A 15,282-nucleotide genomic window follows, 5' to 3' on the forward strand; every position below is an offset into this window, starting at 1 on the left:
GGTCCCATCATTCCAGCTATTGCTTGAACCATTTGTCTTGTATTCAGAAAAAGCAGTGGTGCTGACAAACACCTGTGCCTGGATTCAGTCTTCATCTTACACAACAATCAAAAAAGATACAGCCTAGTCCTAATTTAGTCTCATCACAACGTGATTGCCCAGCATTTACCTCTGCTCCCAGTCAAGACTGAGCTCCCCTGGCAGAGTTGCACAGAGAAGCTTGGATAAGGGTTGCCTCTGTAATGCCTACTTTGAACCATCCCCATTAGCCACTCACTTTCACAGGCATTCATGTTTTAAGATTAAAAGTTTCATTGCAGTGCTCCTCTCTGCTGATACCATCTCCTTAGCCAAACTCTGCTGAGAAAGTACCTCTGCATTCTGACCTCAAAGAGAGTCAGATCACAGGCTGCCAAAATGCAATCTTCATTTTCATGTAGTGGCAGAGTGAAGAGTTTACCGGAAATGCTTGTGGAAGAAAGGCAAGGGTAGACAAAAGCTAACTTTTCAAGTGTCTATAGCTCAAACCCCAAATGATCTAGCAGACCACATCAGACTACTGCCGTAATACAAAATCATTAACCTGACTGACAGGCATAGACCCTTACCTAACATCTAGTGGATTGCTGTTGTCAGGGCAGAATGTAATTTATTATGAGGTTTACTATGGTTTTCCAGCAGCCACAATGCTATCAGCCTTCTTGATGACATTCTTCCTAATTCTTCTCAGGTGAGGATCAATAGAATTCATAGCCTACCGCATGATACATTTTATGGAGAATGGCTCAATGAAATGCCTACAGAGATGCTCACAATAAGCCAAATTTATTGCAAAGCTCATGGACAGATAGTTTTTGTTTTTCAAATTATAATGTTAAAAATGCATTCCTCTCTCAACTCAGGAGTTATCAGAGTCATGAAAAGATGCTGGATCTGATCTTAAATGATGTATTTTTTCTACCCATCTAGGAGCACATGCTGATCTTTAAGAGATTTTCTCTCTGTCAGGTAGGAAAATATTAATCCCCATTTTATAGGTAGGGAATTGATGCACAAAGTAGATTAAGTGACTATTGCAAGGAAACACAAGGAAATCTGTGGCTGCAATGCAATAGAGGTGAGGCCTCTTAAATCCAAAGCCAGTGCCCAAGGCCAGATTAAGACTGTCAGAGGCCCTAAGCACTGAAAAGATTATGGTGCCTCCCCATATATAAATCAAAATAAAAACAATACTATACCGTCACATCTCTCTCTCTCTTTTTTTTTTTTTTTTTTTTTTTTGTGCCCCTGATTTGCTGGTGCCCTAAGCACGTGCTTAGTCTGCCTGTTGGGTAATCCAGCCCTGCCAGTGCCCAAGCTGCTAGGCTATTCTTCCTCCCTTGTTATGCAAACGTTATTGTGCATAGTTCTTTATAGGGCTTCATTTGATTCACCCAGATATACACTGTTTTATATGTGTACATTTGATAAAAGGCACCTTCTGGATGTGTTAAGAAAATAGAAAAAAATTTTCAAAAGTAGTTTTAACCACATGTTCTGCAATTGTAGCTCCCTATAAATAAAATACATCTCTAAATAGCACAATGTGACATTGGGGAGGTCTCTTCACCACAGAAATTACTGGGTGAAAGTCTATGGTCGGTGTGACCACAAGGTCGGGTAATCATAGTGGTGGTCCCTTCTAGCCCTAAAACCACTGAAGCTATATTTATCAGATGCTAGGTTTCTTTACACTGTATATAGAAATTCAGTGCCAGCTTTTCCAACATATTAATCATCCTTAGAGCTGTGTGTTCAAGTTGGAAAAAAGGGAAGTCATGCTGCTTAAAATTATGTCCACTGTCCCTATAAAAAATTTGGTCTGATGTGTCAGCCTGTGTAATGCCTAACTGACCAGGGTCAGTGGATATCTGTGTAAATGTACCTGGCATAGACTAACAAGAAGAAGATTTCACAAATCTGCTGAGTCTGAGACTAACCTCCCATACTTCATCAACATAGCAGAAGTGCAGTGTAGAAAGACAGAAATAAATATTTAAAATGATTAAAATTCTGAAAAAATCCCTACATCTGGATGTGATAGGCCAGTAATCAATGTGAAGCAGGATGAGAGGAAATCTGTTGAAGAAAACCTCTGGGTAGTATACAGAAGAATTCTCACTGCACCTGCTGATTCCCTGCCCTGGAAACATTGCATAACACCTGGTAACATATACACCTTTGGAATGCAGCAACAACTAACTACAGTACCATTCTAACAGCCGCTACTGAACTAAGGACCATTCTGGTGCTTATCCCCTTCCTATTGAGGTTCTGCTAGCCTTGGCACTTTCATTTCCATCTAGTTTTTAAAAAATAGAAGGTAGAACCTTTTCAAGTTGATTCAATCAAAAAATGGAAATTTACAATCTTAACATGTAAATGAATACAGATGAATGAATTTTATTGTAATCTTTGCACAAGCCTCCATCTGCTCCGATCCTCTTTTACTACACTAGTATACAACTGTGCAATGTCCAAGTGATTCCAAGGAGCCCAATAATTTATAATTAACAAAACAAGTGAATCTGTGCTTAGAATCTCTCTAGAGTTCAGTTTGATATTTTGTTAGAGGCTTCGGTGTCTGTTCTTAAAAGTATAAAGGCATCATATTCTGTTTAACTGAATCCTCTCTTAAACCCAGAGGTATTTTTTCATATTCTGTTCTCCCTCAACAATGCAGCATTTAAACTTTTGAAACTCTACACTACACCTGAGGTTTTATATAGCAGCCAGGAATGCAAGCTTTAATTCCATATGTGCTAAGAGAAGTACATTTATTTTCTTTTTTACATCAGCGCTTGTTTCGTATGTTAATAAAATGTAAATTGCTGCCACAAAAAGCAGCTTAATAAGGACTGCAACTAAAAAGTAAAACCTGAAGAAGAGAAATAGCTCAAACTTTTTTCTTCTCTCTCTCTCCTTTGATATCACAGGTGATGGGCTACTATGGTCAGCAGTATGACATACCTTTACACTGAACAGGAGGTTAAGCTATTCTGTGTTACAATTCCAGTGTACTGAAGGGGTTTCATCAGATATTGCGGTTATAATGTATATATTTTATCTCACAGACTCTGCTAAACTCCTTTGCTTCCAAGGGCACGATTCAAAGCTCTTTGAAGTCAGTAAGGCTTTGCATCAAGTTCAAGGGGCTTTTTGGGTCAGATTTAAACCCAGAGGAACGGTGAGGGCTGTTTTGCAATACTACTCCCACACACATACCCCTTGCGGGAGTCCCCCTACGTGCACTTTCCTGCCCAGCCCTTTGTGCTGGAGAAGCAACCGATGCCCCATTGCTCAGTAACAGCTTCCCAATGCCCGGGCACCCGAATCCGCCAGGAAGTGGACTCGGGACAAGCCCCCAGCTTTGTCCTCTGCTGCTTTCGCTCTCCCCGCCCCTCGGGAGCCCACGGATTTCCCCTTGATTCGCTTCCACGCCGCACCCCCGGGCGCCCTGCAAAGGGGCCGAGAAGGTGCACTAGCCCCTCACCCACATGCAACCTACGTGCCAACATTTGCAAACAGGAATTTTTCCGGGGGGGGGGGGAACACAAACCAGGGCCATGCTTATTAAAAATACACCCCCCCGCTCCTCCTCCCTGGGAATGCACTGGCCGGGGGGCAGGGAAGGAGGGAGAAGCAGAGGGTTGCAATGATTTTGCTCCAAAAACAGCCGCACATTTGGCCCGGGTCTCTGCCGCAGGCTTCGGGGCTGCCCAGCCCGGGCTGAGCTGAGCTGATCATCACCCCGCCCCACACACACAGACACCAAAGCAACACAGGCTCCCTCTCCCTAGCAGCCCGCGCGGGCTGGGGCAGGGGGCGCGGGCTGCAGGCGGGGCAGTGCCCGTGCGGCCGCCCGCCAGACACGCCGTGGCGCCTGGCCCCTCCACTCACCCGGGCTGCTGGTGTGTCCTCCCGCCGCCGGCTCCGAGGTGCTGCTGGACACTGGCGGCGCCCAGGGCACGGAGCTCTCCCTCTCCCAGGGAGGCAGCAGGGAAGCAGCCGCCGCCGCAGCAGCAGCAGCGGCCCGGCTGGAAGACCCCGCGGCCGCCGGCGTGGTGGCTCCGCTGAGCTGGGTCCGAGGAGGGGGGTCGCTGGAGGCGGCGCGGGGCCCCGATCCCGCGGCGGGCTGTAGCAGCAGCAGCAGGAGGCTAAGTTGGCGGAGCAGCAAAGTGCACGTTGCTCGCATGATGCGGCTGGGGGGCTTCGCATGCCCGGCGCGGAGGCCGGCTGGTCACGCTAATGAGTGGTGGTAATTAACCCGGGAGAGACGGGGAGGGGGAGGAGAAGGAAGCAGGAAGATCAAGGGGAAGAAGCGGCAGCAGCCTCTGCCTTAGAAAGTTCCCCGGCTCCATCGGGCGGCGGAGTGGGGGGACTCCATGGTCGAGCCCCCGAGGGTAACACTAGTGAGTGACTAGCAGCCTCATGCTAATTACATGGAGCTTGAAAGTAAAAGGACAGGCACAGGCTCCTCCTAGAGGTTGACATCACCAGCCAAACCGCTTCCCCGGCTCCGCTGGTGCCCTGGCCAGCCCTCCTCCGCAGCCCCATCCTGGGGAGAAGGGGCCGGGGGCTTGGCAGAGCGGGGGGTAAGGAGGGCACAGGCCCGCCTCGGTTGGCCCTGAGCACAGAGAACTGAAAAGTGCCGCAGACTTGCCACTGGCTGGACTTCTCCCGCAGTCAAACCAGGCTGTGCGCTACCCAGGAAAGGGGCAGTGTTGGGGAGACTTCTGCCACCAAACAGCTCCCCCTTCATAGGCACTTGTGATAAGTGTAAGATGCCCCAGCACAGTCTGTTCTGTACAGAGATCCCCTCCCCAGTTATTTATCCAGACGCCTAGCTAGCTTCTCCTGCTCTCTCTCAGATTGTATGTAAACTCTTCCCAGGGGAGGGTCTCTGGAGCAGTCTCCAGTATATTGGCAGCACTTAAAATAACTGTTTGGTGCTGGTCTGCCCTGGGATAATTTTATCCCTACACCATGTTTACATAAATCATAAATGAATATATAACAAAACACATTTGCATGTGTGTTAGGACAGAGTAAAGGGTTTGGAATTGCATGTCAAAGCCCTAGCCCCTCAGGTCTGGGATCTTGTCACTTGGCTGTCACCACTGCTTCAGAAGCAGTGGAGTACCAATCAAGTTGCACATGGTGAACGAGAAGGAACATGTTTTCCTCCTGACCCTTATGGTGATCATCTGGTTCCATGAAGCATGAGATTTAGTTGCTGTCTTAGGACCCAGCCTTTAATTCCCATGGAAGCTGCTCAGGAAGTGCTTTTTGCAGGATCGGGCCCGTAAGCGTACATAACTGCACATTCTTTTAATGGCTGTAAAGTTATCCAGCTCCGTTTTAAATTTCAGGGCAGCATTTGACTCTACAGCCGCCGTCAGTAGTGAATTCCATGAGCTGGTGGCATGCTGTGTGAAGGATTTCCTTTTATTTGTTTTAAAATTACCTACCATTAACTTCATTGAGTGACCCCTTGTTCTTGTAATGTGAGCCTGTATAAAGGATTGGCAGATTTATTTTTACTATACTCTGTAACCCTAAATAGCTCACTTACAGATCCCTGTAAGTTTTCTCTTTACAAGTGGTAGCATCCACACTGTGGGAGGCCAACAGGAGCAAACACTCCCATCTGCTTCTCTTACTCCTTGCAAAAGCAAGAGTACTGAATGCTGGCGGGAGCAGGTCTCAGCAGTCGATTTAGGGGTCTATACTAGGCCCACTAAATTGAATGCCAGAAGATCAACCTCCAGAGCATCGATCTTCCGATAAGTATAGATGGGCCCAAAGTGACCACAGATTTACTCAAGAGCTGAACTTGGGCACCATGTCCTTACACTGCGTCTCTTGCTCTAACATGCCAGAGAACACTCCTTCCGTTTCTAATCCATTTTATTGTCCTCTGCCATAATTTCACTCTCTGACATTGTAAACTCAACAGGTAGGAGGCACAATATCACATGCTTGACTAAAAATCTCAATACGGTATTCTTACTATTTTGCTCAACAGGCAAGTTGAAAATAAGATCAGAAACATGAATACAAACTACACATTCCTGGAGAATAACTGTGAATTATATTATGTCAGTATTAAATATCTCACTGTTACACTGTACAGATTGCTTAGCAGGACCACGGTTATTTGCTGTTGACATACCTTTAAAAACAAACAGACAAATGAGAGCTAAAAAGAAATATTAATTAAAACCAGAAATGAGCTCACGCTTAACATGAGGATCTGAACACTTCCAGAATTTTGGAAGCCAGGGAGTTGGATAAATCCCCACTCAAAAGTTTCAAAGCATAAAAAAAGAGAAGAATATCCTGCAAAAGCTGCTGTAACCGCATGCCAGGAATGTGGGTATGAATACAGGAGAAGTTATATATATTAAAATTAAATGTGCAGTGAAACACCAGGAAATGTTGAATTAAGACTACCAATTGCCCTTGACCTAGTGGCATCCTGATTAAGCTTAATATAGGTAGAAAAACAATAATAAGAGGTGTAGGTCTCTTACCTCTTCAGAGGATGTAACCATAGCACCTCAAGTCCCATGCTGTCATCTGGGGAATAATGCATGGATTTGCCTTTTACAGCTCATAATGTAATAATTATGTCACCTGAAGAAGTGGGTTGTGCCCACGAAAGCTCATGTTGCCATCTACATATTTCATTAGTCTTTAAGGTGCTACTAGACAATTCGTTGTTTTTTAAGTTTTTCTAGTTACAGACTAACTCGGCTACTCCTCTGAAACAATGTAATAATTAGCAGTCGGTGTGCAGAGCTGAGCTGTGGCTAACTGCAACATAAAAGCACATTACAAATACATTTAACAGACATAGGAAAATCATGCCCCCTCTCTGACATATTTACAGTCACCATTGGCACTGTATTAGCAGGCTCTGGAAATGAAAATACCAATAGTCACACTTCCCCAGTTTAAAATTTTTCCATTACAACTGCCCAATTTGTTGGAGAGTTGGGGGATTCTGTCTAAGTTTAAAACAACGGTTTCACTTCTTGTTTTATTTCCCTCTCTCCACTTCTCTGTCTTACAAGTGTGTAATATTCACCCTTCAAAGCAATTCCCAACCAAAACAGCAGTGCTGCCAACTCTTGCAATTTCATTCTGAGTCTTGCAATATTCTGCATGTTTCATTAAGCTTTAACTGCTGGACACTGTCAGCTTTCATTTTTTTAAAAGGTAAGTTTTTGGCCCTAATGGGAGCAGGGGAAAGGTTGAAAACATGACCTGAGTGTAGTTTGAAGGTTACCTGTTTCCGTAACTGGAAGGCTGCAGAGGAGGCTTGTATCCTGGTCGAGTAGGCCTTGACGAGCGGGGGGCAGGTGATAGCACATCCAAATGCATGAGGTTAACCAATTGGAGATGTTCTGTGAGGATACTGGGAGCCCTTTCATCCACTCAGCATAAGCAACAAAAGTTGGGCCAACTTATGGAACGGTTTTGTTCTGTCAATCTAGAAAGCAAGGGCCCTATGAATGTCCAGGGCATGTAGTTGCCTCTCTTCATTGGTCACATAAGGTTTCAGGAAGAAGCCCAGGAGGAAGACATCCTGACTCATGTGGAAAGCTGAGGACACATTAAGTAGGAGGGCGAGGTGTGGTTACAGCTGCATCTTGTCTTTAAAGAAGACAGCGTACAGGGAGCTCCAAAGTGAAGGCGCACAGTTTGGAGACCCTCCTCGCTGATATAATTGGCACTAGGAAGGCCACCTTCCAAGACAGGTGCAGAAGGGAGCACGTGGCTATGGGCTTGGAGGAGGGTCCAGTAAATCTGGAGAGGACCAGATTAAGGTCCCATTGGAGAATGGGAGGCCATACACGTGGGAAGAGCTGCTAAAGACCTCTCAGGAATCTGACTGTCATGTCATGTGATAATAATCAAAGGGTACTTGTCTGGGAGTAGCCAGCGCAGATAACTCAGAGCTATTCTCTGCACGGATCTTAAGATAAATTGTATCTTCATGCAATCTGCAGACAGTCTAGACTTATTTGCTCAAGGGAAGTTACTAACCCGGTAATCGGATGCTATAGGGTGGAGGATAGTAACAAATTCCCACCCACACTCTTCTGTCTGAAAAAAGGTAAGAAAAAATGTTCATGCCCATAAAAGTTTCTCTAACATCAGAGAAATCAAGATGTTTTAGAAAGAGGAGCACAAGACACAAACTAATCTTACAGGCATTTATTTTGTTAACTTGTAGCATTGCTCAGTTCATATTAAGAGTTTTCAATGGGGTCATTGGGATTAAGGTGCTTAAATCTGGGGCTTAGGAGCCTAAGTTCTGTTGTGAATATGGACCAAGGAGACTGCAGACGATGCCATCGAGAGCTGCCAACTTCCAGCCCTCTTTCCAATTACTCAAATAACTCTCAACACCATCAGAGCTATTATGAACTCAGTTTAGCAATGATAAAAATCTCTTCTTCGGCTATGTAGGTGATTATTAAAGTCTAGACCTTCCAAAACCTAGAGCAGCCTATCCCTTTAGCCAGATGATATATGGTCAAAATAGACTTTCCCTGCAATGCTGACGATGAGATCTCCTATGTTCAGAGCCATCACAGGATATGTGTGTGAAGCCTCACGCTCATGGTGCTGTGACAACATAGCATTGTGCCCATTCGTAAGAGAGATGGATTATTTCCCTGGTGCACAAGTACAAGAAATGAAGAATTTCAGTTCAGGGTCCATTTCATGCTGCAACACGTGCCATCCCTGCTGAGGTACATTATGTTGCAACAGCAATGCCAACACTATGTACATGCCAATCTGGATACATTTCTCAAATCATTTGGGGTGGGGGCAAAATTGACTGCTGTGCAGAAGGCCAGCAAAACCATGTGCACTGCTGAAGTCCCCTTTCAGAGCCCCCAAAATAGACCATAAGCGGTGCTTACGGCTTTGTGCTAGACCGCTGCCCAGGAATGAGTGTCCCACATTAAAGCCCACTATAACTGGCAGGATCATTACAGGGCAAGCGAAGAGAAGTTGTTTCTGAGAACCTTACGATGGACTGAGAGTTCTGGGGAGAGCTTTTGTTGTTTGTTCTGGTTTTCCTGGCATACTGAACTTGATCAAACAGCAGGAATGGTGCACAATCAAAACCTCAGTGCACAAAGCTAGAAACGATTGTTTGTATTTCCGGCCATTCACATGGTTGCGTCTGATAGATAACCGCATGAATTGTGGTGTCTGATATTTAAACATTCCACACCAAAACCAGTCATCTGGGTTTAATTAACACAAATTTCCAAACAAGATATGGGTGGTAAAGGGACATTTTTTCCCTGAGATATTTTGCTTCCGTTTGCTGTCTCTGATATCAAAGAGGGCATTAAACTGCTTGGGACCTAAGAGAGAGAATGTAAAACAAAGACTTTCTAACCATCTCTCATACTATGCCGTGCTATGTGTTTTCTCTTGTTTAAATACCTTGCTACAGGAAAATGGGGGCTGAATGAGCATCCCAAGACAGAATGAGCACCAGCAGTGGAGCTCCGGCAGCCCTGGAGCAGCATCAGACCCGGAGGCCCTGGGGCCGTGGAAGTCCTGGTGGTCCAAGGAAGAGGCAGCACTGATGGCCCAGGGCAGCAGCAGTAGCCCCACTTGGTCCCGGTGGAAGGGGGGCAGTGACAACTCAGATGCAGCAGAAGGCTCTGTGGCCCCAGGAGCTCGGAAGCGGGGGCAGGGGAACCCTACAGCCAGGTGGGGAGCTCTACTGGGTCTCCTGATGGAGTCCATCAACAGAGGGCGGAATTGCCCTCCCCTGATCCGGCAAACTCCCTCGTTTGGGATTGGTTAGGGAGGTCCAACATGTAGTAGGTTTCTGCTTTGTAGTGATCTTTTCTACGGCGAGATATTAGGAAAAAAGAATCTTAAATGTCTTCACAGATAAACCTATAGAAGTCCAGTACCTCCGAGCATCACGTACCACCACAAGTCGATTTTACAGCTCCAATCCTGCACCCATTTAAATCAATGGCAAGACTTGCATTGAGATCTGTGGGTTTAGGATTGGGGGTACATTAGGAAAGATAGTAAGACTTTCATTTTAAGAGATTTAACCTAGCTCAGAATGTATTGCAGGGCCATCTCTATGTATTTCTATCCAATTTTTTTATATCCAACTCAGAAATCCTGAAATGAACGTTTCTAACATGAAATAGCTTGGGGTCAATCAGCCTTCAGGGTGGGTTAATTTGACAGAGTCCCTTTAACTTTCAGAAGGGCAATCATTTAAGGAATGGTGAATTGCGACCATATCAGAAAATGAAAACACAGAGCAAACTTTCCGCAGCATCCCAAAGTAGGTTTATTCATAATTTCATTGGTAAAGCTCATTTCCTTCCACCTGCATGAAAATAACACATGATAGGAACAGCACTCAAATGGGCTGACCCTGTGAGGTGCTGCTGAATACCTTCAGCTCCCATTGAATTCAGGGGAGTCAAAGGCCTTCAGCACCTGGTAGTAGCATGGGTCCCAAAGTCAGGAGGAATTCGCAGAGTGTTTTCTGTAGCAGATGGTGAGAATAGGAACATCTGGTTATCATCTCACTGAACAAGAAATACAAAAACTGTCTTAAGCTTAAAGGAAATGATCTCTAACCTCCTTTCTTACACATTTTAAATGACCAAACAGCTTATTTTGCCATGCTCGCTACTATTTTACCACATACTCCTGAGGCCTGCTCATTCATTCAGCCCTCAGCATTGCTTCCTATCTGGAGGACTGAGTAGAGGTGATGCCTTTCTTCTTCTGAGTGGAGTAAGGGCGCAGCCATGTACAGTGAAACCTTTGTTATCTAGCACTCTGTTAACCAGAAAACTTTGTTAACCGGCATTGCCCCCAGCCACAATACTGTCACATCTTCAGGCGCACAGGCCTGGCTTGGTTTACATGATTGGCTTAACAATTTTTTATTTAAGAAGTACTAATCATCTTTAACTCAAAATAGAAATGTGAGACCAACTGCCTCAAACTACAAAACTACCAATATTAAAAACCTGAGTTTTACTATTATTGTCCATTGGTTTTTCCTAGGTTGATAGGACACTCAGATAACAGGAATTTTATAGATAACTGGAATGCCATAATCCTTGAGTGTGCCCAATAACACAGGTTTTACAGTATATCCTAACAGGCACTTTTTAATAATTTATATGAATGGTTATTGTAAAGAGGACATATCCTATTTGGGTACACTTTATACCTTCAGGAAGAGGATCCTCAAATTATCACCTGAGTTTAAAAATTCTGCCTCCCACATCCTGCATTTTAGAAGTGAGGCTGCACTAGCTATTTAGCACCAACAAGTTACAATTTCACGGTATGATGATACAGAAGAGGTCCTCATGGTGGAGATGAGTTTATACATTTAAATGAACAGATTTCATTTCAATTTTAATGTACTTCATAATCCTCTTGATTTCCCTATTTAGGCCTTTCATCTAAGTGTCTCAATGCAGTTTTTGGGCCCCAATTCATTAAAACTCACATCACCTCAGTGAGGTAGAAAACTATTATTTTACAGGCAGGAAAACTGGGGCTTAAAGAGGTAAAGCAACTCAACTAAGTTTGCACCAAATCAGCGATGGGGCTAAGAACAGAATCCAGGAGTTCTAATTCTCAGTTTGCTGCTCTAACCGAAACGTCACATTGCCTTCTTATTCAGTCCATGGAAGTTTCAAATGGCATTTTTAGTTTTTGTAATATTTAGCATGTGGAGTATTTGAATTCTTCAGACTTCCGATGCTATTGGCCTCAGTTACTGATGACTTTACTATAGTCCCTTAATTTGTTTCTCTCAGCTGGGTTGCATCTGGAATCCAAGTGACAATTACAAACTTTGTCCTTTGCGCACGCGCGCGCGCGCACACACACACACACGCACACACAGACAGACAGACAGACAACAGTGGAAGCATTGAAAAATATATTCATATTGTTCAAATATTTTACCAGGTGCCACAACAGCACTTAGTGTTTTAATAAGAGACTTTTGGAGTGAACAGCCCGTTTGTTTTTGTTTGTTTGTTTTCTTTTACTGAAATTGATTGACAAACTCTTCTCTTCTGATCACAGAGGAATGGTGGTAGCGGTCTCGAGAGGCAAAATCTGCATTCTCTTCCGTGAGCTGAGTGGTCTCCATGCCAACTGTTGCAAAGGACGGTGTAACAACAAACTGCTCCTCTGGGGATGGCCTTCTCCTGAAAACAGAGAAACACACAACCTTCAGATGTCCCATTGTTTTCCAATCTATCAGCAGCTGTGCTTTCAACTATGTAAACAAAACAAATTGAATCCCTCATGCACATCGACTTCGAAAAATTAAACTAAAAACTTTCCTTGGTGGCTATGTGAGCTGTAGAGCTCCGAGCACATTTTCCTTTACTAGAAAAAACAATAGCAGCTTACCAAAATGTTCTTAATAAATATCCCTCCTCTTGTTGGTTGCTATCCAGTTGCTCCAAAGCTCACAAAACAAAGTGAGGCAGAACTTGTTTCAATTACACAGTTGCACTTTGTGGTTGTTAGCAAATAAAAAAGATAGCCATATATCTTACAATCGTTTTCCAAAGTTTCCAGGCAATGTCCTTGCAGGAAAGTGAGAAGGATCTACTTCTAGTCATCCTGCTCATAATTGTAAAGGTTAGTCAATATAACTCTATTTTACAGTAAGATTTGTAGTGATCTGTCTGTAGACTATAATCTACTGTATTTAAGAGATTTTTTACAAACTTAGGTGGCTAAATATAGGCAACGTGTTATTGCCAAGCTCAAGCATTCAAATCATCAGGATCAAAAAATCACGAGATTGGCTTAAAAGTCTTGAGATTTCAAAAAATGTTAGGCCATTCCTAATATCAGATTTGTGTCTCATGCATCTGACGAAGTGGGTCTTTGCCCACGAAAGCTTATGCTCCTACACTTCAGTTAGTCTATAAGGTGCCACAGGACTCCTCGTCGCTTTTGCAGATTCAGACTAACACGGCTACCCCTCTGATACAAAAAATGTTATGTCCTTTATTGTTGCCTCTGGTTTGCGACTCCTTAGGGTGCACGCTTTTGATCTGGCCTGCGGGCCAAATCTGGCCCACGAAAGTCGAGGGAGGCTCCCCAGCAGCCCCATGCACCGTGAAGAAATGCAGCTGCAGGACTCCGTTTCTGTTTTAAAATTGGAGGGGAAGGAATAAGTTTTAGGAGCCGTCCCGCTCCTAGCACATTCCCATTGGCCAGATTCTGGCAGACTCCAGTCCCCTGCCCTAGGTCACAACCGCCTGCTTCATCCCAACTCCCTCCCAGACTCCTGTCTCCCTCCTGTCCCTTAGCCCAAGACCCCAGTCCCTTAGCCCAAGCTCCCTTCTGCACCCAACCTCCATCCCAGACCCTGCATCTTCATTAATATCATGGAAGAGTATGGCCCTCGACTACTTTCCAAAATCTTGGAGTGGCCCCGTCAAAAATTATTGCCCACCCCTGCTCTTGATGATCTGAAGCTTTTCTCTGTAACTGTGATGTCTAGACACATACTCTTTTTTTTAAGCACAGGTGAGATTCCCATGGCACCTCTTGATTCCAGGAGCTGGGGCTTGAGAAACACATCAAAATTCACATGACGTGCAATACAGTTGTGACAGTTGGCAGTACTGCTACATCGATATATAAACATCTGAATAAGTAGCCTGATTTTCAGAGGTGCAAAGAGCCCTCTTACCCCAATTCTGCTTTGGCTGGAGGTGATCAGAGCTTCTGGAAGCAGCAGGACTGAGTGGTGGGGAGCACCAGAGGGCAGGTAGGTGGGTTAAGTGATCAACAGACCAGATAAGAGCCCCAACTGGATCCTGGTGACTTGAACCCATCACAATCATGTCTTCTAAATAGAAAGTTATGTGGAACCTGGAACCTGCCCTCTGCTTTCCTCCAGGAATTGACTCTGACCAGGATGCTCACTAGCATTCCCATCCAAATACTGGATAGCGTATGGCCATCTGGCACATACAGGGCTTGTCTACACAGTGGGGTGATTCAGGCTGATTTCTCAAGAGCACTCACGCAGTGCTCATTAATTGGTCTGTGCAGCCCCAGCTGGGGTACACTAATGGTTCCCTTGTGCACTTTCATATACATAGGAATGAATATTTATTTCTGCCTGTAAAATGAGCATTGCAACCCTGAATATACAAAAGGGGCAGGTCTTTTGATTAAAGCAGTAAATAGTTTTACATAGTAACTTTCTGTAGCCATATCAGCACTCAAAATACAAGATTATATCAGTTATATCAGAGAACACCAATGCACCCCAGAGGCGTGTAACAATTCTGCAACACACAGCCACATTTTTTGCACAATTTCAATTGTTTATTGTTAAGTGTGAATATTACTTTGTCACTGCCAGTGCCAAGCGATTAGTACCAACCTGCATGAGCTGACCAAACCTAACTTAATCCAGCTGAGAAAACTGAAGTTAGCTGCTGTCCCTGCAGAGGGAAAACACATGAAAAAGTCACCATGCTGCTAATTCTCTCGTAATAGCTTTACTTGATCTAGACTGGGAATAAAGTCTCAAACAAGTGTGCAGATTGTTATTAGCCCTAATTACACCAAAGGTGAAAGGTTTAATAACTGTGAGAATTTATTTCAGTTTTTCCCATACATGAAAGCTTTTTAAAGATTCTCAAGAATGTAACCTGAAGGTTTAAGAGAGAATGATTATTAAAAGGCATAAACTTTATTAAACTGTAAAAATAATATTATCCCCTATATTTTCACCAGTAGATCTCAAAACACTTATATATGTGTTTCACTATTCACATTTTCAGATGGAGAAAATAGAAACAGAGAAGTGAAGTGACTTGCTTGAGGTCACCTTAGCAGAGTTGGGTAGAAAACCTAGGTTTCCCAAGTGCAAGTTCAGTGTTCTAGCCACTAGGCAATATTGCCTACTTTACTGGTATAGATGGTGACAACATAAAATGATAAGGGGGAATAAACTCAAAAGCATGTTCAAATTTTATACAAAAAGACTGAAAAGCAAGGACATTTTAAATTAAGGGAAATTTTTCAAATAATATGTTCAAAAATATGAAAAGCTAAAGTTAAGGTACTCCTAACAACCTTAACTCTTCCCCAATATTCCATATCAGAGATAAATTGAATCTGAAAAAAAATGGGGAACTGATGTGTACAGTGTAGATG

General features: G+C 44.0%; 2 protein-coding genes across 7 annotated transcripts in view; both read right to left on the reverse strand.

The window, feature by feature from the left end:
- Window positions 1–4,786, reverse strand: part of HEG1 (heart development protein with EGF like domains 1) — a 99,299-nt gene extending 94,513 nt beyond the window's left edge. For all 6 annotated transcript variants that reach the window (XM_075933177.1, XM_075933176.1, XM_075933173.1 and 3 more), the window contains exon 1: window positions 3,940–4,786. In XM_075933177.1, the coding sequence (XP_075789292.1) occupies window positions 3,940–4,234 (295 nt within the window). In that variant the 5' untranslated portion in view covers window positions 4,235–4,786. The remainder of the gene's footprint in view (window positions 1–3,939) is intronic.
- Window positions 4,787–9,782: 4,996 nt separating this feature from the next.
- Window positions 9,783–15,282, reverse strand: part of SLC12A8 (solute carrier family 12 member 8) — an 87,858-nt gene continuing 82,358 nt past the window's right edge. The window contains exons 12-13 of the mRNA XM_006137661.3: window positions 14,504–14,564; window positions 9,783–12,293 (exon numbers count right to left, since the gene is read on the reverse strand). Of these exons, the coding sequence (XP_006137723.2) occupies window positions 12,128–12,293; window positions 14,504–14,564 (227 nt within the window). The 3' untranslated portion in view covers window positions 9,783–12,127. The remainder of the gene's footprint in view (window positions 12,294–14,503; window positions 14,565–15,282) is intronic.

The sequence above is a fragment of the Pelodiscus sinensis genome, chromosome 7 (genome assembly GCF_049634645.1).
Source record: "Pelodiscus sinensis isolate JC-2024 chromosome 7, ASM4963464v1, whole genome shotgun sequence".
Taxonomy (NCBI): domain Eukaryota; kingdom Metazoa; phylum Chordata; order Testudines; family Trionychidae; genus Pelodiscus; species Pelodiscus sinensis.